The sequence below is a fragment of the Grampus griseus genome (genome assembly GCF_964374135.1).
Source record: "Grampus griseus genome assembly, chromosome: X".
In the NCBI taxonomy this organism is placed as follows: domain Eukaryota; kingdom Metazoa; phylum Chordata; class Mammalia; order Artiodactyla; family Delphinidae; genus Grampus; species Grampus griseus.
The window spans coordinates 16075777-16100615 of record NC_138999.1 but is presented as its reverse complement, the minus strand read 5'-3'; the positions used below and the strand labels follow the sequence as shown (position 1 = coordinate 16100615).

At 42.6% G+C, this 24839-nt stretch overlaps 1 protein-coding gene across 1 annotated transcript; it reads right to left on the bottom strand.

The window, feature by feature from the left end:
* Positions 1-13: 13 nt before the first annotated feature.
* PDHA1 (pyruvate dehydrogenase E1 subunit alpha 1) lies at positions 14-22114 on the bottom strand. Its single transcript, XM_082680872.1, has 11 exons — positions 21936-22114; positions 9955-10014; positions 9209-9382; positions 8289-8415; positions 7503-7594; positions 6580-6672; positions 5610-5765; positions 5281-5352; positions 2943-3010; positions 1683-1791; positions 14-1177 (listed from the first exon to the last, which is right to left on the bottom strand). Exons 1-11 carry the CDS (start codon positions 21990-21992, stop codon positions 1013-1015), a joined length of 1173 nt encoding a protein of 390 aa, XP_082536998.1. The 5' UTR covers positions 21993-22114; the 3' UTR covers positions 14-1012.
* Positions 22115-24839: the final 2725 nt, after the last annotated feature.

The window sequence follows — 24839 nt, the reverse complement described above, 5'->3', positions numbered from 1 at the left end:
AAGTTTTAAAGAATTATGGAAAAAATTTCAACCTTTTATTTATCAACATGTTTTCAAGGTGAGTAGAACTTGTATGTATTGTGAAAACAGTGATTGTAAAACCTGGTCTTGACATCCCAGAGTATTAGGGAATCCTTAAAAATGAATTTTAATTTACTTCAATGGAAAAATATCTGCTGGAAAGGTGAAACAACAGGTGTTTAAAATAACAAAAAGGCTGGGAATCACTGTTTTAGATCACACATTCCATACATTACTATTAACTGGAATTGCACTTAAAATTGATAAGAATATGCCTTGTATTTAATGTTTGATATGACTGTAAATAGAAAACTATTAAGAAAATAGCTTCATATTTATACTTAATGTATAAATGGAGAAAACTAACTTATTTGGCCTTTAAAATGAAGTAGTCTTATTTAAAAATCGAATTGTCCTTCCACCCCTGCCTGGTTATAATAAATATTGTGTTTTATTAAGGAGAAATGATGGTTCAGTGTGAACAGGCTTCAGCACCGACATGCACACAAATGGGGGCGTGTGTGCACATTAGGGTACACCAGGTAAGCTGCTGGGCACTGGGAGGGACAGGACAATGATCGCCCCACAAAAAGGTGGCAGAGTTGGACAGGCATATAAGGAATTGTTTCTCCTTTTAGTAACTAAAAAAGTATTTGTTAAACGAGTATACAACTAAACCAAATAGAACTATTTTAAAGAAGTAATTTGAAGGAGGGTTAAGCAAACTCTTATTACCTATTTTAGACCTATATAACTAAAATAACCTTTATAATAAGATCCATACTATCCTTAAGATATAACATTAAAAGACGTTGTATCTTTTAATGCAACACTGTACAAACCACATGCAATTACACTATCTATCTATCTATCTATCTATCTAAATCTACACTTTCTTTCTATGGGTTTTTTCCTCTTTAACAAAGTTGAGAACCCAAAGCATTCCTTACAGTTGCTGCTGAATACCCAACTGAAGGTGTACCATCTCGCATTAACTGATGGACTTAAACTTGATCCACTGGTTTGCACCCCGGACTTCAAAAGGCGGATCGCTGCAGTAGATGTGATAGCCGAGTTCTTCCAAAGGTGGTTCAGGGTCAGCTGTAGCAAACTGGGCAGCATCCTCAATTTCTTTTCTCACGTCAACATCAATTTCCTAAAAATCAATCAGATTACAGTTCAAGAGATGTTTTGAATAGACAGCAGCTTAGGTACCAACTTGTTCTACTGGGAACCTCTTGCTAGTTGTTAACTCTCTACTAGTACTGGCAGTATACCTATTATTACTGAAAATGTTAGGTTAACCATGACACAACGATCCACGAAAGGGGATTCTGGAGGACAGATACCAACATTAAGACATATACCCTGGCGAGGGAACATTTATGAATTAAAAATCTACAGTATATTTTTAGGAAAGAAGAACTGATGGTGGAGGAGGTTAATGTCCTGTGAAAAATATTGCGTTGGCCAAAAAGTTCTTCGGGGTTTTCCCACAACATGGCTCGGAAAATTTTTGGCCAACCGAATACAATATGTACTTTCCCACTTACTTACCTAATTTACCGAGTGGCAGCTTCTTGTGTAGAGAAAAACTGCTCAAAAAGGAGAGCCAACCTTCAAAGGCAGACTTACTTTTAAACCATCAAGAGTCACTGTACCTTTAGTTCTTCAACACTGGCCAGATTGCTGTTCACCATCCTATCCTTGAGAAGCATGATAGGGTCACTCTTACTTCTAACTTCCTGAATTTCTTCTCGTGTACGGTAACTAGAGGGAGGGAAACAGAGTTACAAGTAGATAAGAACAGTGCCGGCACAGCAGAGACAGTCTGGGAAACACAGCAGTCTGTTTCTGAGACGAAGGAGCACATCAGTACTCACGTCACCGTAAGAAGGGCAGAATTATATACTTTCAAAATACAAGAACTCATCCTAATATTCTGTAAGGAAGAGCTGCTCTGTCTTTATAGAAAACTCTACAATGGCAATTCACCTGGCTTCTCTGGCATTCTGACAACAGGCGCCAAGTTTCTATTTGCTACTTTGATCTAGAGGTAGGGCGTGAAGGTAGTGGTGGAGGCAGGGGAGATGGTTTTCTGTGGTGATAGCTATAACCTTTGAGGCAGCAGAAGGCTAAGCACAAAAAAAATGTGCCTTGCCTTTTCTCCCTTAAGACCACAGAGCAGTGTGGCTGGCAAGAACTTGGAGAGGAGGTTTTCCGATTCTTGATTGTACAACTGACCCTTGTCCTACAGCACTTGAAATAACACTAAAAGCAAAGAAAGGCTCTACCATTTTTTTAAGAACAGAATTACACCAAGTGCTTTCTTCCATGTAAGCTGCTCTTCATAACATTTTCCCTTAGGCCTTCATTCTATACTCAAAGACTTATTACGGCTTACTTTGACTAAATCTACTCTTAATTATGCCACACTCCGGGACTGCAGCATTACATGCCGGAGTTGCCAGGTGACAAAACTCCTTTTTTTTTGACTGATTTATTTCAACATATGGAATATCCCACGTGCTACTTGGTCTTGCTCCATTCCAGCCAGAAGAGGAATATGCCATGAGAATCTGGGGTAATGCCTACAAAAGGTAAATGCCCCCAAGTATCCTACTCTACCATCAGTCCTGTTTTATGCAACAATTCCTCTCTGCAATTGTTTTCTTATTGGTGCTCATGCTAACTAGCATGTACACACTAGAGGAATTTTCAGAATGCTTTCTATATTGGAACCAATTTATTGGAAGGCACGGCTTTCAGGCTCAGACTAACTACTAAATCAATGCATGAAGCCAACTGGTGTCTGGCTTCAAAAGCAAACACACACTGAAATGCTTTGCTTTTTCATCTAAGTAGCACCATTCAAAGCCCATCCACTTCGGACACCACACTCAGTTTTCCCATGACCATACCTGACTCCAGGATCACTCATGCTGTGCCCATGGTAACGGTAAGTCTGCAGCTCCATCAGTATGGGCCCCTAAAACAGAACCCAGTGGAGGTAAGGTGAAACAATGGCCACAGCCTCAAATGTACGCCCTTTCAGGATCAAATACCTTCATCAGATCTGAGTTAAGAATTTCTTCTTAGTTGATTCTCATTTCTATTACCTATTTATTGCATGTTTCATTCTCTTTTTTTTTTTTTTTTTTTTTTGCGGTACTCGGGCCTCTCACTGCTGTGGCCTCATCCCGTTGCAGAGCACAGGCTCAGCGGCCATGGCTCACAGGCCCAGCCGCTCCGCGGCATGTGGGATCCTCCCGGACCGGGACACGAACCTGCGTCCCCTGCACCGGCAGGTGGACTCTCAACCACCGTGCCACCAGGGAAGCCCCATCCTCCTTATTTTTAACAGGAACTTATTAATAAAAGCCACCCCCCCCACAGCATATTTTGAATCAAAAAGGCAGACAATTCTTTATGTAATGTCAATGGGTTCTATTTCACCAGAATTGCATTTGATATATAATTCTTTAAGCACAGCATAGATTTAATTAAGAAAAGCCTATCAGAAAGCGGGGATGGCATTTATCTTCACGGTTAATATGCTAGTCTTTCTGCCCACCCCCCTCCCCCCCAGTCACAGGGGAAATCATCTATAAGCATTCTGATCAAGGCTAGAGAAAAACACTAACATAAACCTTAACAACGTAAGATGAAAAGCAAACCTCTAGTCCTCTCGTCCTTCTCCACTTCCATGCACACATGAAGAGAGGCTGGATAGATGACTTTCTACGTCACACCCACTTCATGCAGTGTTTCGTAGGGGACAGCAACCAATCCTGCTTCACAGAGATCTAGCTACTGTGTAACAGAAAGTTGGCAGGTGCTGATCCTGCGACTGGGAGAGCCCGGCTACCACGAGGTAGCTTGCTCATGCTACACCAGCCCCCTTTTAGAAAACAACTTTGAACAGAGGGGAATGGGGTGGATCTAGGATCCTTGGGCAGTTTGGTGTAGTAGTTAAAAGAGGGCGGGAGATGGAATCCAAGTGCTTGGGTTCCAGTTCTGGCTGTACTCTATAGTAGCTACATACCTCAGTTTCTTCATCTACAGAACAGTAATTAACCCAGCTCAGAGGTGCGCCGATTAAAAACGGTAATACCTAAGTGCTTAGCACATTGCCTGACCTATCATCTCTCAATAACTGTCACCTATTGATTGTTAATCATCCCGTAGCCATTTGGAAGCACGGCTGGTTAGGCTAAGGGGATGGTGATAAAGGGGGTTTTCCAGACCCTCCCCTAATTCCAAGATCAGGCTTTGCTCAGGCTGAGACAGTCAACACACTACAAACTACTGATCCTGTTTCCACATACTGTTGGATGCCACATATTCTTTCAGGAACTGGGGGGGGGGGGGATGATGATACCCACCACCCAGGGCGTGGACCCCCTAGTCTCAGAGTCCTGATACAGACCAGTGAGCCCACTGCCACCAACCTGCCATCGCAGTCATCTCATTTTTTTCTTGTTCAACCGTTCTACAGCTCCCTCCCCTCTTCACCCTCTCTTCCATTTTCATCACTGCCAGCCCAATCTTATTTGCACTACTGCCCAAACACGTACGTGGGGGAAGTCACTGAAGGGTAAACCTCAGGGGCCTGCTTTCTGGGCTGTGAAACACTGATTTAGGGAGAAGAACATCTTTCCACCAGCTCAGATGGCATGTAAGCCTCTTTTTAGGCCAATCTCACTGTTCCCTTCTCCCTCCACTGCTATAACTGGAAGGGTCAAGGTTCTTAGGACTGAAACAGCAAGACTAAGACTACATAATTTAAACGTATTATTTGATTTACAAAAGACAAACTTATACTGGATGCCTATTTTACATAAGCAAAGTTCTGTGCAGGGCACTGCAGGAGTCCCCAGTCTGTTCACTCAAGGGGCTTATGATTGATGGCGGGGGGCGGGGGGTGGAAGAGTTAGAAGCACGTAATTAACCAAACCAAAAGGCAAAACAGATCGTCACAATGAAGACAGAGGCAGAATGCTGAGGGAGCACTGCAAGGCAAGATTTACCCCAAATGGGGCAAACATGGAATGTTTCCCAAGACGTGAGCTATCAAGACCATGTTATTTATATGAAGGGACCCGATTCGCTTAACTGGACCCAGCTTCTATCTTTTACACCTCAATTAGCAGCTACTCCTATATTGCTACAATAGACACAGGGGGCATTCTTTTAACTTTAAGACAGATAAATGTCATTAGAAATCTCTAGCCTAGAGGCCTACAAGAAAAATCTTACCTTTCCAGCTCTACAATAGGCAGCTGCAAACCTTGTGGCCTCCCGGACACACAGGATATCCATTCCATCTACCTATTAATAAATGGGAAAGATTAAATAAACACAACATTGTAAATCAACTATACTTCAATAACATTTTAAAAATAAAAAGGAAAGGGGCAGAGCATAAATCCAACTGCCTAAAACCATTTTCATCTTACATGACCTGTTCATCCACTAAGAAAACAGAACTCTTTGATCTCTCTGAGATCTTCAAGGGCACTTGACAGAGTGCCTGGGCCCCGCAGGCCCTGAGGGTGTAGCTCCAGCTCTACAACAGGTGTCCTTACCCTCAGCCCAGGAATGAAGTCGCCTCTCTTGTAGTAATCAGTGCTGGCTGCTGCTCTCTCCACAGATGTTCCCATCCCATAGCGGTTATTCTCACAGATGAAAATACAAGGCAATTTCCACAAAGCCGCCATATTGTAAGCTTCGAATATCTGACCCTGGAAGTATGTATAAAAGTTCAAGTGGTTTCATTTTGCTGTTTTTCTCTAGACTTCATCATCCACAACAGCTGCTGCTCTACCCAGCAGAGAAAGCTTCCATAGGATGAAACGCCTCACCCACAACTAAGCTTCTGAAGCAAAGGAGTGTGTGCGCTTGGGGGGGAGCGGGGCACAGCGCAGCAAACCCATCACCTCTTTTGCCGCTAAGGAAGTGACAAACCAAGTACTACTACTTGCTTCTGTAGGGCCAAGGCAGCAGCGGAGAATACAACGGGAAAAGATGGACATGTAAGAATGTACTACGGCTGCCTAGTTGTGTGCTTCACTATAAATTCTGTGAGACCCTCTGGATGACCAGAGTGAACCGGTGTCTGAGAATCGGCATCCAGAGCAGGGCCTGGCAGGGTGTCAGCCACGGACCGGTGATTACTCAGACCACGACAGAAGAGCGAGAGGAGTCTGACAGCGCCTTGGCATTCAGGGGAATGAGTCTGTACATTACGGTACTGGTTTAAGAACTGGTTTGCCAAGGATTAAAATGTAAATCAGTCCTTCCCCACAGAGTCTGTGGAGCGCTGAGGTAGAGCAAAGGTGAGCGTACTCTTAGGAGTACACCTATATAAAGCGCTTGTGAAACAATGCCAGGATGTAAATCTCTAATGTGGCCACAAAACCAAATTTTAGCTTGCCAGATAAATGGCCATTTCAACTAGTAAGCAATATACTACTTCACCACAAACTGAACTATGAATATTCAACTTTGGACATAACACTGTAATCATTATTGCAATGTTAAGAGACACATACTCACCTGATTAGCAGCGCCATCACCATACAAAGTCAAACAGATTTCATCTTTTCCGTTATACTTACAGGCCAGAGCAATCCCAGCTCCCAGGGGCACCTAATATTAAGGACAACCAAGAAAGGAACCACAGAAATCCGTGAGGGAAGAAGTTAATGCTCTGAATGTTAACTCCTGACCAGAATGTGAGATAGAAATGACACTGTCCCTACCCCAACCCTGTCTCTGCTTACCCTACCCCCAATATTATAAACAAACTAGCAAAGTAACACGAATAACTACTATCGTATTCTATGTCAACCATTTAGCAATAACATTTATGCATTCAGAGATTCAACTGCTAATCCTGAAAAGCCAAAAAAAGAAAAAGAAACCAAGGATTAAAAAAAATACCAAAAACAAACCAAAAAACCCAGATGCTAGAACCTTAATATATTAGAAAGTAAACCGAACAATCTAGATACGATCTTCTGCTGTTCCTTGTCCATTATTTACTAACTGATGAGAACAAGGAGGACGGCATAACCACAGAAGCTGGCTTTAGATTCAAACTAGGCCCTTAAGATCCTGACCACCTGCTTCTCCTGGTCTGGTACCAGTGCCAGCACTGTCTACAGCAGGAAGAGAGGTGTGGCCAAGAGGATGTGACAAAGCAATTAAATATCAATTAAACGGCAAAGGTATAGTTCTACTGCTAGAGGCTCTTGCTTACTTATAAAACATAACAAGTACATAAAAGGAAACATTTTAAATCACTGTACAAATCTATTTATTAAATGATAGGGTATGAAGCAAGAGGTCATTTAAAGCACACCGTGCCCCCCAAGTACTGAAGTACTTCAGAGGGAAGTTGTCTGGAGTACAGAATATTGCACAGATGTGGGCCAGGGCCAAATCCAGAAAATCATACAATGCTAGTCCTCAACTACCTGAGCTCCCACGATGCCATTGCCCCCGTAGAAGTTCTTGGCGTACATATGCATCGATCCTCCTTTTCCTTTAGCACAACCTCCTCTTCGTCCTAGAAGTGGCACCACACAAACATGACACATCAAAAACCAAATATATAAAACAAACAAAAACACACCCTGAGTATTTACGTAGAGGCTCAACCATTAGAACTCAGAAACCGATTCAACTACATAAGCACCTGTCCCTCTATGCAAATACCTAAACAAGTCCTCCTTGTCTCCTGGCCCTTTTATAATGAAGGTCAGACCAGTCCCATGTCCTTGACCTTTCCAACTTTTTCAGCTCTCTAATCACTGAGTTTTCTTCAGATGTTAGTGTGGTCCCCTAGACTTTTTTTTTTTTTTTGGCCAGTTACAAACATCTGATTTCTCCTACACTCGCATAAGAGTCAAGGGGGACAAAGGGACTGTTGAGAAGATTCTACCCAATGAATTTCTACCCAATGAAATACTTATACTCAATTTACTTTCTTTGCTAGATTTCTATTGGCATGCTTGAGTGATAAACACTATTCTGATTTTATAGAGCTGACCTTTACCTGAGAGGCCAGACAACCTCAAAAAATGGTCAGTTTACTCAAAAGCACAATAGAGGTACCAGAGCACCAAAAGGGAGAGGTTTTTTTGGTTTCAGCTTTTTTTTTTTAACCCTCAAAAAGGTTTCAATGTTAACTTATAAACGGTTAGCATCTTAATAGGAGATCTGAAAACTTAATTTCCCCTTTTTGTAAATTAATAGCAAACCTGTAAGCTCTGCGAGAATTGCTCGGACAGAAAGCCCACGAGTAAACGTAAAGCCGTGAGCCCGATATGCTGTGATCAGATGGTCTGTGGGGTTTATGCCGGCCTCCAGGCCCACACAACAAGCTTCCTGCATTCAAGGAAGAAGTGGCAATGAGTCAGTACAGTACACCATTTCTAGTTAAAAGGTTTCCTACACTATTATGAAATATTTGGCCCAGTAGAACTCTTCATTAATAACAGCAAGTACCTCTACTTTACACCAGAAACAGAGTAGAGGGTAAGGCCCAAGCCAGAGCCATAAACTGGCAATGCACAGATACGTTTCTTTTAAGCCTGTATGGTGATGTGAAAAAATCCTGAATCAAATGTGAACATTAAAATATTGGGGAATTTCACATGAAAATAGAGACGTCTGTCTTCTCTCGAAGACATCAGCAACAGGAAGCATTAGCCCCGTATTTCCACATGGCACCAACTGGCTGGACTACCAGCCAGTTATGACTACCCCTGCGGGTGGGCCCCGTCTGTTCCACTTCACCACTAGTCCCTGTCACCTTTCTCGATACTTCATACAGCTGGCAGCCTTCACTCATGTATTCTACCTAACTGGTCCCTGGTAGGCATTTGATTTCACAAACCTTGGCCTAAACCTACAAAACAAAAAACAAAACAAAAACCCTTCCCCCAAAAGTATACTCAGTACAGGTGATCATAATGCTATAAAGGCACAGGAAGTCAGCAATATGATACAGGAGTCAATTCTTTAGCATAAGCTTCCTAGCAGGTCTCAGCATTCTCATGTTTATTCTAAAATACCAGCCTCAAATCCTTCAGACAGATAAAGCAGGGTAAAAGCCGATAAACACACACCATACTTCAATTCCTAAGTAACACAGTTTCACTACAAAACTACCACCCACCTGACCATCACACAAGTGACAGAAACCACGAATAATTTTCTGTTTATATAGCTGATCTGCTTTTAACTCCATTCGACGAACAGTCTGCATCATCCTGTAGTATTTGAGCCCATCCTCCCTGGTGAGCACCGTAGTGACAGGAGGGCCCTCTTCCAGCCGGTGAAGATCACATTTCTGAAATGGAATCAGACAGTTATCTCTCAGTCACTACAATGTAAACACTGCCAACCCACTCTAAGATCTAACTCGAAATATTTAAATCGAAAACCAGCAAATACTGAACTTGAAAACCAGCAGGCGAGCACATCAGAAATGCTGCATATTGCTTCTGATTCCTTCATAAAACTGACTGTGCAATGAGATGGGGTTTTGGAGAAAGGAAGTCTTTCTAAGATGACTTTCACTGAAAACCCCTAGAAGTCAACTGAGTTACAGGTTGAAAGACAAACTTTCAAAGAAGCATTCTAAGAATCTTCTTATTCAAACATGTTACCAAACCACATTTCAAGTCTTAGAGTAGGTCTTCAATCTTTTTAGCTTGCTCTCCTGCTCCAAACTACCAAAAACCTGCTACACAAAAGGAGTAAATTCTAATTTTTGCTAACTTCTCTGAATCTTCGATTCTAGAACATTTGGAATAAAATGGTGAAAAACATGAATATCAAAATGCTGTACTGCAGAGGTAAAACTATATATCAAAGTGTACCTGTGGAAAAAAATTTAACACGAAGCAAAACACCTCTTACCTTAATTTCAAATGTAGCATCATTTGCAAAATTACGGGATGCCACCAGCACTCTGCTTGCCTTGAAAGATCAAAATATACAAGTATATCAGTGCTTTTTATTGTCGGTTATTTTTGAGTTATTATTCTTATTAATCAGTTATCAGGATGCAGTCCTAGAACTCTAAGAGCCCTAACACATTCATGGGCTTATCTTCCATTCTGTTCACTGTGTTGGGATCTTGTCCTCCAAAAGGAATCCATGCTTTGGCCAAAGAAACATGATGGTACCCCCATCTAAAGGCAAACTGCAGAAACCCGTCTATATAGTCACTTTGTTTTCAAAGAAATTACAGTGAAAATGTAATGAAGTTAATGGCCAAATCGAAGAGACCAGATAATCCGTGGGGTATGTTTATGCTATTCTTAGTCATAACCACATACGTTGAGCAAGCTAATGCTTTACTTTCAGAATAGTTCTTCAAATAAAACTATGATTCAACTCCTATTTCAGGCAAATCACTTCTCTATGAAACGGTACTATAAGAAAAATATTTTAAACTACACAAAGCATGAAATAGACACCTTAGTGAGAAATGTACAAGACAAAAGAAAAGATACTTAGCATTCCCTGACTTAAAAAAAACAAAAGATTTGAGGGATGTTTTATGATTCGAAGAGCACCAGAAGGAAGATGTTCTCTACAACTCCCTTCCTTTTTTTTTTTTTTTTTTTTTGAAATAATAAATGCTTCTCGAGAGGTCAGACAGCAGAAGCAAGAACAACTACAATCCTGCAGCCTGTGGAACAAAAACCACATCCACAGAAAGAAAGACAAGATGAAAAGGCAGAGGGCTATATACCAGATGAAGAAACAACATAAAACCCCAGAAAAACAACTAAATGAAGTGGAGATAGGCAACCTTCCAGAAAAAGAGTTCAGAATAATGATAGTGAAGATGATCCAGGACCTCGGGAAAAGAATGCGGCGAACATAGAGAAGATGCAAGAAGTGTTTAACAAAGACCTAGAAGTATTACAGAACAAACAGAGATAAACAATACAATAACTGAAATGAAGACAACACTAGAAAGAATCAATAGCAGAATAACTGAGGCAGAAGAACGGATAAGTGACCTGGAAGACAGAATGGTGGAATTCACGGCTGCGGAACAGACTAAAGAAAAAAGAACGAAAAGAAATGAAGACAGCCTAAGAGACCTCTGGGACAACATGAAACATGACAACATTCACATTATAAGGGTCCCAGAAGGAGAAGAGAGAGAAAGAACCAGAGAAAATATTTGAAGAGATTATAGTTGAAAACTTCCCTAACATGGGAAAGGAAATAGCCACCCAAGTCCAGGAATCGTAGACAGTCCCATACAGGATAAACCCAAGGAGAAACACGCCGAGACACGTAGTAATCAAATTGGCAAAAATTAAAGACAAAGAAAAATTACTGAAAGCAGCAAGGGAAAAACAACAAATAACATACAAGGGAACTCCCATAAGGTTAACAGCTGATTTCTCAGCAGAAGCTCTACAAGCCAGAAGGAGTGCAATGACATATTTAAAGTGATGAAAGGGAAGAACCTACAACCAAGATTACTCTACCCAGCACGGATCTCATTCAGATTCGGTGGAGAAATCAAAAGCTTTACAGACAAGCAAAAGCTAAGAGAATTCAGCACCACCAAACAAGCTCTACAACACATGCTAAAGGAACTTCTCTAAGTGGGAAACACACGGGAAGAAAAGGACCTACAAAAACAAACCCAAAACAATTAAGAAAATGGTCATAGGAACATACATATGGATAATTACCTTAAACATGAATGGATTAAATGCTCCCACCAAGAGACACAGGCTTGCTGAATGGATACAAAAACAAGACCCATATATGTGCTGGCTACAAGAGACTCACTTCACACCTAGGGACACATACAGACTGAAAGTGACAGGATGGAAAAAGATATTCCATGCAAATGGAAACCAAAAGAAAGCTGGAGTAGCAATTCTCATATCAGACAAAATAGACTTTAAAATAATATTACAAGAGACAAGGAAGGACACTACATAATGATCAAGGGATCAATCCAAGAAAAATATATAACAATTATAAATATACATGCACCCAACATAGGAGCACCTCAATACATAAGGCAACTGCTAACAGCTATAAAAGAGGAAATCGACAGGAACACAACAGTGGGGGACTTTAACACCTCACACCAATGGACAGATCATCCAAAATGAAAATAAATAAGGAAACAGAAGCTTTAAATGACACAATACACCAGATAGATTTAATTGATATTTATAGGACATTCCATCCAAAAATAGCAGATTACACTTTCTTCTCAAGTGCGCAAGGAACATTCTCCAGGACAGATCACATCTTGGGTCACAAGTCCAGCCTCAGCAGATTTAAGAAAACTGAAATCATATCAAGCATCTTTTCTGACCACAACACTATGAGACTAGAAATGAATTCCAGGGAAAAAAACGTAAGAAACACAAACACATGGAGGCTAAACAAGACGTTACTAAAAAACCAAGAGATCACTGAAGAAATCAAACAGGAAATCAAAAAATACCTAGAGACAAATGACAATGAAAAACACGGTGATCCAAAACCTATGGGATGCAGCAAAAGCATTTCTAAAAGGGAAGTTTATAGCTATACAAGCCTACCTCAAGAAACAAGAAAAAATCTCAAATAAACAATCTAACCGTACACCTATAGGAACTAGAGAAAGAGGAACAAACAAAACCCAAAGTTAGCAGAAGGAAAGAAATCATAAAGATCAGAGCAGAAATAAATAAAATAGAAACAAAGAAAACAATTGCAAAGATCAATAAAACGAAAAGCTGGTTCTTTGAGAAGATAAACAACACTGATAAACCATTAGCCAGACTCATCAAGAAAAAGAGGGAGAGGACTCAAATCAATAAAATTAGAAATGAAAAACGAGAAGTTACAGCAGACACTGCAGAAATACAAAGCATCCTAAGAGACTACTACAAGCAACTCTATGCCAATAAAATGGACAACCTGGAAGAAATGGACAGATTCTTAGAAAGGTATAACCTTCCAAGACTGAACCAGGAAGGAATAGAAAATATGAACAGACCAATCACAAGTAATGAAGTTGAAACTGTGATTAAAAATCTTCCAACAAACAAAAGTCCAGGACCAGATGGCTTTACAGGTGAATTCTATCAAACATTCAGAGAAGAGCTAACACCCATCCTTCTCAAACTCTTCGAAAACATTGCCGAGGAAGGAACACTCCCAAACTCATTCTATGAGGCCACCATCACCCTGATACCAAAACCAGACAGGGATACTACAAAAAAAGAAAATTACTGACCAATATCACTGATGAATATAGATGCAAAGATCCTCAACAAAATACTAGCAAATAGGATCCAACAACACATTAAAAGGATCATACACAGCAAAAAAACAAACAAACAAACAAAAAACTCTCCAGAAAGTAGGCATAGAGGGAACCTACCTCAACATAATAAAGGCCATATATGACAAATGCACAGCAAACATCATTCTCAGTGGTGAAAAACTGAAAGCATTTCCTCTAAGATCAGGAACAAGACAAGGATGTCCACTCTCACCACCATTATTCAACATAGTTTTGGAAGTCCTAGCCACAGCAATCAGAAAAGAAAAAGAAAGAAAACAAATACAAATTGGAAAAGAAGAAGTAAAACTGTCACTGTCTGCAGATGACATGATACTATACATAGAGAATCCTAAAGATGCTACCAGAAAACTACTAGAGCTAATCAATGAATCTGGTAAAGTAGCAGGATACAAAATTAATGCACAGCAATCTCTTGCATTCCTATACACTAATGATGAAAAATATGAAAGAGAAATTAAGGAAACACTCCCATTTACCATTGCAACAAAAGGACGAAAATACCTAAGAATAAACCTACCTAGGCAGACAAAAGACCTGTATGCAGAAAATTATAAGACACTGATGAAAGAAATTAAAAATGACACCAACAGATGGAGAGATATACCATGTTCTAGGATTGGAAGAATCAATATTGTGAAAATGACTATACTACCCAAAGCAATCTACAGATTCAATGCAATCCCTATCAAATTACCAATGGCATTTTTTACAGAGCTAGAACAAAAAACTTAAAATTTGTATGGAGACACTAAAGACTCCAAATAGCCAAAGCAGTCTTGAGGGAAAAAAACGGAGCTGGCGGAATCAGACTCCCTGACTTCAGACTATACTACAAAGCTACAGTAATCAAGACAATATGGTACTGGCACAAAAACAGAAACAGAGATCAATGAAACAAGATAGAAAGCCCAGAGATAAACCCACACACCTATGGTCAATTAATCTACAACAAAGGAGGCAAGGATATACAATGGAGAAAAGATAGTCTCTTCGATAAGTGGTGCTGGGAAAACTGGACTGCTACATGTAAAAGAATGAAATCAGAACACTCCCTAACACCATAAACAAAAAAAAAAACTCAAAATGGATTAGAGACCTAAATGTAAGACTGGACACTATAAAACTCTTAGAGGAAAACATAGGAAGAACACTCTCTGACATAAATCACAGCAAGATCGTTTTTGATCCACCTCCTAGAGTAATGGAAATAAAAACAAAAATAAACAAATGGGACCTAATGAAACTTCAAAGCTTTTGCACAGCAAAGGAAACCACAAACAAGATGAAAAGACAACCCGCAGAATGGAAGAAAATATGTGCAAATGAATCAACAAAGGATTAATCTCCAAAATATATAAAAAGCTCATGCAGCTCAATATTAAAGAAACAAACAACCCAACCCAAAAATGGACAGAAGACCTAAATAGACATTTTTCCAAAGAAGACATACACATGGCCAAGAAGCACATGAAAAGCTGCTCAACCTCACTAATTATTAGAGAAAGGCAAATCAGAACTACAATGAGGTATCACCTCACACCAGTTAGAATGGGCATCATCAGAAAATCTACAAACAACAAATGCTGGAGAGGGTGTGGAGAAAAGGGAACTCTCTTGCACTGTTGGTGGGAATGTAAATTGATACAGCCACTATGGAGAAAAGTATGCAGGATCCTTAAAAAACTAAAAATAGGGCTTCCCTGGTGGTGCAGTGGTTGAGAGTCTGCCTGCCGATGCAGGGGACGCAAGTTTGTGCCCTGGTCTGGGAAGATCCCACATGCCGCAGAGCGGCTGGGCCCGTGAGCCATGGCCGCTGAGCCTGCGCGTCCGGAGCCTGTGCTCCGCAACGGGAGAGGCCACAACAGTGAGAGGCCCGCGTACCGCAAAAAAAAAAAAAACTCAAAATAGAATTACCATATGATCCAGCAATCCCAGTACTGGGCATATACCCAGAGGAAACCATAATTCTGAAACACACATGCACCCCAGTGTTCATTGCAGCACTATTTACAATAGCCAGGTCATGGAAGCAACCTAAATGCCCATCAACAGACGAATGGATAAAGAAGTTGTGATACATATATACAACGGAGTATTACTCAGCCATAAAAAGGAATGAAATTGGGTCATTTGTTGAGACGTGGATGGATCTAGAGACTGTCATACAGAGTGAAGTAAGTCAGAAAGAGAAAAACAAGTATCGTATATTAACACATGTATGTGGAACCTAGAAAAATGGTACAGATGAACCGGTTTGCAGGGCAGAAGTTGAGACACAGATGTAGAGAACAAACGTATGGACACCAAGGGGGGAAAGCCGCGGTGGGGTGGGGATGGTGGTGTGATGAATTGGGTGATTGGGATTCACAGGTATACACTGATGTGTATAAAACTGATGACTAATTAAGAACCTGCTGTATAAAAAAATAAATAAAATTCAAAATTTTAAAAAAATAAAATAAAAGCTTCTCATTTATTACTGGGAAAAAAACAGATTAGCCAGCTGTTTTTTCAGTGGGTGAAATTCTGATAAAAATGCCTCTGAGGTTGATCTGTTGTTAGATCAAGCAAGGTGACCTATGTGCAACTTGGACCATTGCTTGGGCTCAAAACAGATCTCGGAGCTGGTGTCATTGACTCATGCCATTTGGTATGCAGATTGGTGGCATCTGTGTTTTAACCTCAATTCCTATTGCTACAGAATTCCTATTCTGAGGCTTAGAGGGGCAGGCCTCTGACTGCACTGTTGCCATCTGAGTTGAGGGGGTGGGACCTGCAATGAGTTTTCAGTGAAGCTTTTCTCTCGGTGCTGATGAGATTCATGCTACCTGAGTTGCCCAAACCATAGAGCACTTAACTGTTGGGGCTGGGGTACAAACCCAGCAAATCTGGCTCCAAGGTCTGTGTCACCTCACCTTAAGCACCTCACCCCCACGAGCTGCCTCCTCAAACCCGCACGGCCGCCGAAGAATCCCAGTGCTCCCTTTTTTTTTTTTTTGGCCACGCCGCACAGCATGTGGGATCTTAGTTCCCCAACCAGGGATCAAACCTGCGCCCCCTGCATTGGAAGCGCAGAATCTTAACCATTGAACCGCCATGGAAATCCCCAGTGCTCCCTTGTTGATGTTCAGGTGGCTGTCACTGTTTGGTGGGGGGAAGGGGCGCGGGTAAAAAGCTGCCAGAAATGTTTCCTTTTCACTCTGCTCACAGCAATAGTACTCTGTGTGATGGCTAAGGTCCAGGTTAGACCACAAACATTTAATCAGTTAGGAGGACTGTACTACTTTAGCCACATTCTGCCACGTCACGCATACGTAAACCAATATGACTTCTTCTCATGCAGACTTGAAGAGCATTCTTCAGACCCCACAAAAAGTACTTTTGATATGTTCATACAGTGTGTTACCTTACCATCCAACCTGTAGCAATGGTCTTGATCTTGGTGAGAAGGGGTAAGGTTGATCTGCTAAGTGTACAAGCCAACAGGCAGAAAGCTATTATCTAGTGATCTCTTCACCCATCAATATACCATTATCCAATAAAGCCAACAAAAACCATGACATTGCTGGAGAAAAAAAGTTGAACTGCTAGAGACAAATGCTTCAGTTAAGTTAAGAGATTGAGAGAGTCCAATACATCTAAGAATAAGTGAAAAAAATTGAGAAATTTGGGAAGAAGAAAAGTTGAGAAGTATGAGGTGACAAACAAAACGTTATGTTCGGCAATCATGAAATGGATATGTTATTTTTGACAGTTAAATGGTTTTGGGGGGCTAGAAATGTATATATCTTGTCTTGAAAAATAAATCTCCAGATACAACTACAGAAACTGCATTTTGGAGACTGAAAACTAACGACCAAACCAGTCAAGCAACAGTAACCAAGAAAAGGAAAAATTCTCTTTCTCCATCCTAAATTCCTAACAAGAAACAATGACAGTTCTACATAATAAAGAGCAAGAAGGTAAGGTCAAAGATTTTGACTGTCAGAAAGCTACTTAGATACTTTCTCCCATTTCATTACTATGAATCTCAAAAATAGTAAGATTCGCTGATACAATGGGTGAAAGGAGCCACATTAAGCGAAAGTTAAGCTAAAAGTCGTATCAGAAGTTGGGGGGGGGCCTTTCTCACCTTCTGAGATGGCCCACACTCTGTGGAGTCTGTTTCTCTCTAAATAAATCCACTTCTTACCTATCACTTTGTCTCTCACTGACTTCTTTCTGCGATGAGACATCAAGAACCTGAGCTTCGGGGCTTCCCCGGTGGTACAGTGGTTAGGAATCTGCCTGCCAGTGCAGGGGACACGGGTTCGAGCCCTGGCCCGGGAAGATCCCACATGCCACGAGAAACTAAGCCCATGCGCCACAACTACTGAGCCTGTGCTCTAGAGCCCACGAGCCACAACTACTGAGCCCGTGTGCCACAACTACTGAAGCCCGTGCGCCTAGAGCCCGTGCTCCGCAACAAGAGAAGCCACCGCAGTGAGAAGCCCGCGCACCACAACGAAGAGTAGCCCCCGCTCGCTGCAACTGGAGAAAGCCCACGCGCAGCAACGAAGACCCAACGCAGCCAAAAGTAATAAACAAATAAAATAAATAAAAATAAAACAAAACAAAACAAAAAAAAAGAAGTGTGAGGGAGATTTGGATCAAGATGGTGGAGGAGTAGGACGTGGAGCTCACCTTCTCCCACAAGTATCAATACACCAAAAATACATCTACGTGTGGAACGGTTCTCACAGAACATCTACTGAGCTCTGCCAGAAGACCTCAGACACCCAAGAGGGCAAGAAAATCTCCACATAACTGGGCAGGACAAAAGAAAAAAGAAAAAAAAAGAGAGAAGGCAATCAGGACAGGACCTGCGCCCCTGGGAGGGAGCTGTGAAAAAGAAAAGGTTTCCACACCCTGAGAAGTCCCCTCACTGGTAGAGATATCACCCAGGACAGAGGTGGAGCTTCGGAACCTCGGAGGAGCGTGCAGCAACTGGTCTGCGGAAAGCAAAGCGGAGAGAGACCTACACAGACGGTTGGTACCACGACCTTGCACTCCCCAGCTTGAGAAGCTCCTCCACTGGGCTGGGCAAGGGCTGCGTGCTGAGGTTTGGGCTTCGGAGGTCAGACCCAGGGAGAGGACTGGAGTTGGCTACGTGGAGACGACAGCCTGAGGGGGCTGGAGTGTGGTGCACTATAACTGAGGGAATACGGGAAGAAGCTTGGGCCCTTCAGAAAGGCAAGGGGCCATTGTTGGGGGGTGCACGAAGAGAGAGGTGGGACCGCCATAGGAGCTTCTTTCTCCGTGCGCGCACTCTCAGGCAGCAGGGCACCACCTACACGAGCTCCGGGGGGCGGACTCGAGCCGCCACTGCCATCTCGGACTCCAGAGGCGGATGCAGACCACTGCAGCTGCCAAGGGTCCCGTGACTGGGCACCCACCACTGCCCCCACCCTCCCCGGGAGCACACGCGGGCCACGCACCTGCACATCCCCTATCAAGGGGATAACGACCAGCACACGCAGAGGAAAGAGACGGCAAGAATCCAAACCAAAAACAGCCCTCATGCCAAAAAAATATTCAACCCACACAAACTACGCAGGGAGGCACCTGCATATAAGTAGCCCTCCAAGACTACAGTAGATAACTGTTTCTCCTAAATTCAGAGAGTAAAAAAAATATAAGCAAAATGAAGAAGCAGAGGAACTACTCTCCGTTAAAAGACCAAGAAAATTCCCCTGAAGGAACAAACAATGAAACCAGGGTTTCAGTCTAGTAGATACCAAGTTCAAAAAGGAGATAATGAAAATACTGAAGGACTTAAGAAAGGCTATCGACAGAAATGCAGAGTACTGTAAAAAGAAACTAGAAACTAGAAAGAGGAGCCAAGAAAAATTAGAAACTTCATTTGCTGAGACGAAAGCTGAGCTAAAGGCAATGAATAGCAGAATGAATAATGCAGAAGAAAGAATAAGTGATCTCGAAAGTAGAATAGTGGAAATTACCCAATCAAAACAGCAGACAGAAAGGCAAGTGAAAAAAAATGAAAGCAATATAAGAGACCTATGGGATAATATAAAGTGTGCCAATCTACGCATAATAGGGATTCCAGAAGGAGAAGAAAGAGAAAAGGGGACTGAAAATGTACTTGAAGAAATTATGACTGAAAACTTCCCAAGCCTAAAGAAGGAAGCAGATATCCAGATACAGGAAGCACAGAGGGTCCCAACAAGATGAACCAAACAGACCTACACCAAGACATTTCATTATAATAAAATGGCAAAAGTTAAAGAGAGGATTTTAAAGGCAGCAAGTGAAAAACAACGTGTTAGTTACAAGGGAATCCCCATAAGGCTATCGGCTGATTTCTCTACAGAAATGCTGCAGGCCAGAAGGGAGTGGCAAAATATATTCAAGCCTTGAAAGGGAAACATCTGCAACCTAGAATACGCTACCCAGCAAGATGATCATTTAGAATAGGAGAAGAAATAAAGAATTTCTCAGACACGCAAAAACTAAAAGAATTCAGCAATACTAAACCTACCCTAAAAGAAATACTCCAAGTTCTTCTCTATATAGAAAAGAAGATATAGGAAGGAGGAAGTCACAATTGGAAAGTAAATCACTTAAATTAGCCACTATACAGATCAAAACAAAAACAAAAAAACCTATTTGTGAAAGTGATGATAAACACAAGGAACAGCAGAAGGATAAACATGAAGATGTAATCAAAAGGACATCAAGAGCTTCCCTGGTGGCGCAGTGGTTGAGAGTCCGCCTGCCGATGCAGGGGACGCGGGTTCGTGCCCCGGTCCGGGAAGATCCCACATGCCGCGGAGCGGCTAGGCCCATGAGCCATGGCCGCTGAGCCTGCGCGTCCGGAGCCTGTGCTCCGCAACGGGAGAGGCCACAACAGTGAGGGGCCCACGTATGGGGGAAAAAAAAAAAAAAAGGGGGAGGGGGGCTTCCCTGGTGGCGCAGTGGTTGAGAGTCCGCCTGCCGATGCAGGGGACACGGGTTCGTGCCCCGGTCCGGGAAGATCCCACATACCGCGGAGCGGCTGGGCCCGTGAGCCATGGCCGCTGAGCCTGCGCGTCCGGAGCCTGTGCTCCGCAACGGGAGAGGCCACAGCAGTGAGAGGCCCGCGTACCGCAAAAAAAAAAAAAAAGACATCAAAATCATAAGATGTGGGGAAGGAGAGTGACAAAATGTACATTTGTTTTTTTAGAATGCATTTGAGCCTATATGACTACCAGTCTAAAGCAAACAGATACAGGAAGGGGTTCACATACTTGAAAAACAGGGCAACTGCAAGTCAAAAACATACATAGATTCACAAAAACCAGAAAGAAAACACAAGCATAAAATAAAAGGAAATCCTCAAACCACAAAAAGAAAGGAACAAAGAGGAAACATAGAATAAACTGGAAAACAAGGTTTAAAATGGCAATGAATACATACATATCAATAATTATCTTAAATGTCAGTAATGCTCCAATCAAAAGACACAGAGTGGCAGACTGGATTAAAAAAAAACCAAGAGCCTAAAATATGCTGCCTACAAGACACCCACTTTAGGACAAAGGACACACAAAGATTGAAAGTGAGGGAATGCAAACGGAAATGACAAGAAAGCAGGGGTTGCAATACTCATATCAGACAAAATACACTTTAAAACAAATAGCATAAAGAAAGATAAAGAACACTATATAATGATTTTACACCCGTCAACATATATGAACCTAATATAGGAGCACCCAAATACATAAAACAAATACTAACAGACATAAAGGGAGAAATTGACCGGAATACAGTACTGGTAGGAGCCTTTAACACCCCACTCACATCAATGGACAGAACTTCCATACAGAGAATCAATAAGGCAACAGAAATCCTAAATGATAATAACAATGTTCAACACAGGTAGCACCTACTATGTACCAGGTGCTACCGGGAAAGGTTTACATATTTGTCACTCGTTTAAGCCTCACCGTCTCTCATCCTCATTTAAAAAAAAAAAAAAAAAACAACCCCACGGGTAAGTACTCTCATCTCTCCATGTTAGAGATGAGGAAACTGAGCACGGGGATCTTTAAGAAAAAACAAAAACCTCTTACTCAAGGTCACAGGGCTAGTAACTGGTGAAACTGAAGTGTGAATGGAGCCACTCTGTCTCCGGGTTCCCGGTCAAGAGGAAGATTTAAAATGAGTGGGCTGGGAAGAGGCGGTCAACTCGAGACTCGAGGAATCCCAAAGCCCCCTTCTCTGAGGTAAACGAACGGGCCCTTCCAGAGCGCACCGACCAGGCCGGCACCGGGAGCCGCGCCCGACCTCCACACGGACCTTGTAAAGCTCCCCCTCCCTCAGTCGGCGCCCGAGGGCCGAGCCACCGCTCCCCTCGCGGCCAGGAGCGGAGCGCACGACGTGGACGCAGGACAAAGGCCCGCGGCTCCACAAGGCCCGGCCCGCCCGGCCCACTCAGCCCGCTCGTCCTGCCCTCTGGCGTCCTCCGGCCTCGGGCCCACTCGCGCCCCACCCCGGGTCGCTCACGCCACCTCACCGGCTTCTGGGCGACGCCCAACAACACGCGGGAGACGGCGGCGAGCATCTTCCTCATGGAGTGCGGGCAGTGGCGGCAGCGGCGACTCCCAACGGCCCAAGCAGCGCGGCCCAGGTGCCTCCAAGTCTCCTTCAGGTTCTCGGAGCGGACGCTACCACTTCACGCCAGCACGACGCGACGGAAACGTCACGCGCCTCGCCGGGCCGCGGGCCAACCAGAACGGCTCCCAGGGCGTGCCCCGCCCACCTGAGGCCCGCGGCCGCCCATTGGGTGTCAGAGCCAGAGGGCGAGGCTGAGGGATCTTTCCGTCAGCAAGCAGCCGGCAGGTGAGGCGCCGGAGACCTGAGGGTGCCTGCGTGGGAAAGTGAGGCCACACCTCCAGGCCCCGCGGGAAAAGGACCTGCTTGGATTTTGCACCCCAGCTGAGCCACGCACGATCGTGCAAGGCCAATCCTACTGAGCGTCCAGCCCTGCCGGTGCCGCAACTTTGAAGCCTTTGCTCAATACACAAGATGGTGAAGATTAATATCCCTGGGGGAGGCCGAAAGACAGAACACCTGGTTTCTATAAATGGTTCTGCCGCTAACTTTTCTTTTAGAGATCATGTGACAGTTGTAAGTCTTCCCTATCTGCTGTGAGCTAGGATTTGATGAAATAAAATTCATATTTTAAGGCAAGACAAGAAAAATTTAAACAAACTGTTTTTACTCGGCCCGTTTGGGCCTCCTGCCTCCCCTCTCGTGTGCATTGTGCATCTGCATTTATGCATTAACCTGAACTCCCTAATGGCAGAAATACCTGCTCAACCATAAACATGAATTGTTCTTTTTCTAGCGCCAGCCATGTAACCCCTTTGAAGATAACATTCCTTTCTCAATCCTGTAAGGGATCACGATGACCCACCACTCACCTTGGATGTGCATACATCTTTGGTGAATTTTATGTACAATGCCAATGTATCATTTCCCTTAAAGATAGCGACGGGTACAGAACAGACCAGGTCACATGACCTGGGGAGATACGGGGCCACAGCTAATGGAAGTTCTTAGCTTAAATACTTACATATAACCTTATTAATGTCACTAGCTATATTGTTTATATCCTGCCTATTTTACAAAATGATTGTTTCTTGCATTACCAGATGTGTGACTGAGCCTGTGATAAAAATAACAATGACTAAGTGACTTGAAATGATTCACCAAATATTGATATATAGTTCTCTTAAGATCAATGATGGTAATAGCGTAACTCTAGCTATGGGAAGAAGCAACAAGAGGGAACCGTTTCCTGAACCATAACAGACCAGTAAGACAGGCGGTCCAGAGGCTTTGGGCTACTGTCAACAGGGCCTAATCCACTAACAGCACACGGAGAGTCCTATCAATGAAATCCTGGCCTTACCTGGGAATGAGCATTCCTAGTGTTGTGGGCCAAATTGGTCATGAAATGCCTCCCAAACCTTGGTCTAAATTAAGACCGAAAGGGAAGGGTTTGTAAAATAAAGAATGTTGCCCACCATCCAGTTCTACAAGAATCAAGTTGTGAGCCGCTGCAGTCACTGACCTAAAATATACCCTAAAAGGAATTCATGGTGAAGAACAAGATGAGGCATTTTTGTGCTCTGGGAAAACTGGCAGAACTGGCCCTCAGGTAGTTAGATATTTTCAGGAGAAAATTTTATGAACCCAGTTTCTTGCATCTTCCCATACTTGGAAAAGCACTAAAACCATTAACTAAGACCTCTCTTCCCTCATGAACATCAGTAACCTTCTACCAAGATGTGTGTTTGACTGCACGTACCCCTTCTCTAAAATCACAGACATACTGGCCTCCCTGCCCCCTAACCTCTTCAGAACAGTTCTGAGCTCTCTGAGAGGCTGTCTCCCAGATTATAATCCTCAGGTTGGCTCAAATGAAATTTTCCATTTCTTTCTTAGGTTGACTATTGATTAATTTTTTCCTCATTATAAAATAAATGTCATGGGGATGTAATATAGAGCATATGTGAAAGTTGCTAAGAGAATAGATCTCTTAAAAAGTTGTTATCACAACAAAAAATGTGTAATTATGTACAGTCATGGATGTTAACTAGACTTATTGTGATAATTTCACAATATCTACAAATATTGAATCATTATGTTGTACACCTATAACTAATATAATATGTCAATTATACCTCAATAAAAAAAGATCCATTTCATTTCTTAAAGGAAAATAAACTTTGACAGTCTCTATAATAATGTAAAAAAAAAAAAAGAAGGAAAAGAAGAGAGGAGGGTTTCAGAGCTTGGGTAAAACGAGATGAGGGACTCTTCTCTCCAGCACTCCGGCCTGGCCAGTTTATGACCGGCTTCTCTGGGTGAAGCCGGAGGATTTAGATTAGGGATCTTGAAATATGCCTTTTGACCTTTCCTTTACAAAGCACCCTAAAAACTCTCAATCAAGCTGAACTTTAGAGCAAACCATGGTCCTTACCATGCCTTGGGCTTTCTTGGTGGGAGCCATCGCCCCAGTGGATGACTTAGAAAAATCATATATACAGGTCATAAAAGTCAATGAATATTTGAGTGTTTTTGATGTGCTAGGCTCCATGCTGTGGGAAGGATTATTTTTTTATTTTTTTGGCCGTGCTGCGTGGCTTGTGGAACCTTAGTTCCCTGAACAGGGATCGAATCCAGGCCCTCAGCAGTGAAAGCGCAGAGTCCTAACCGCTAGACCACCAGGGAATTCCCTGTTGGAAGGATTATGGCTAGGGGCTCTTCTGACTTCCGAGCCACAGAAATGTTTTCCATAACCATAACACAAAATGGAATACAAATGGAGACAAAATGCAACAAATGAATTTAACCATATACGAAGTTGTGGACCTAACCCCCCAGGGAATGACCTGAACAACACAGTAAT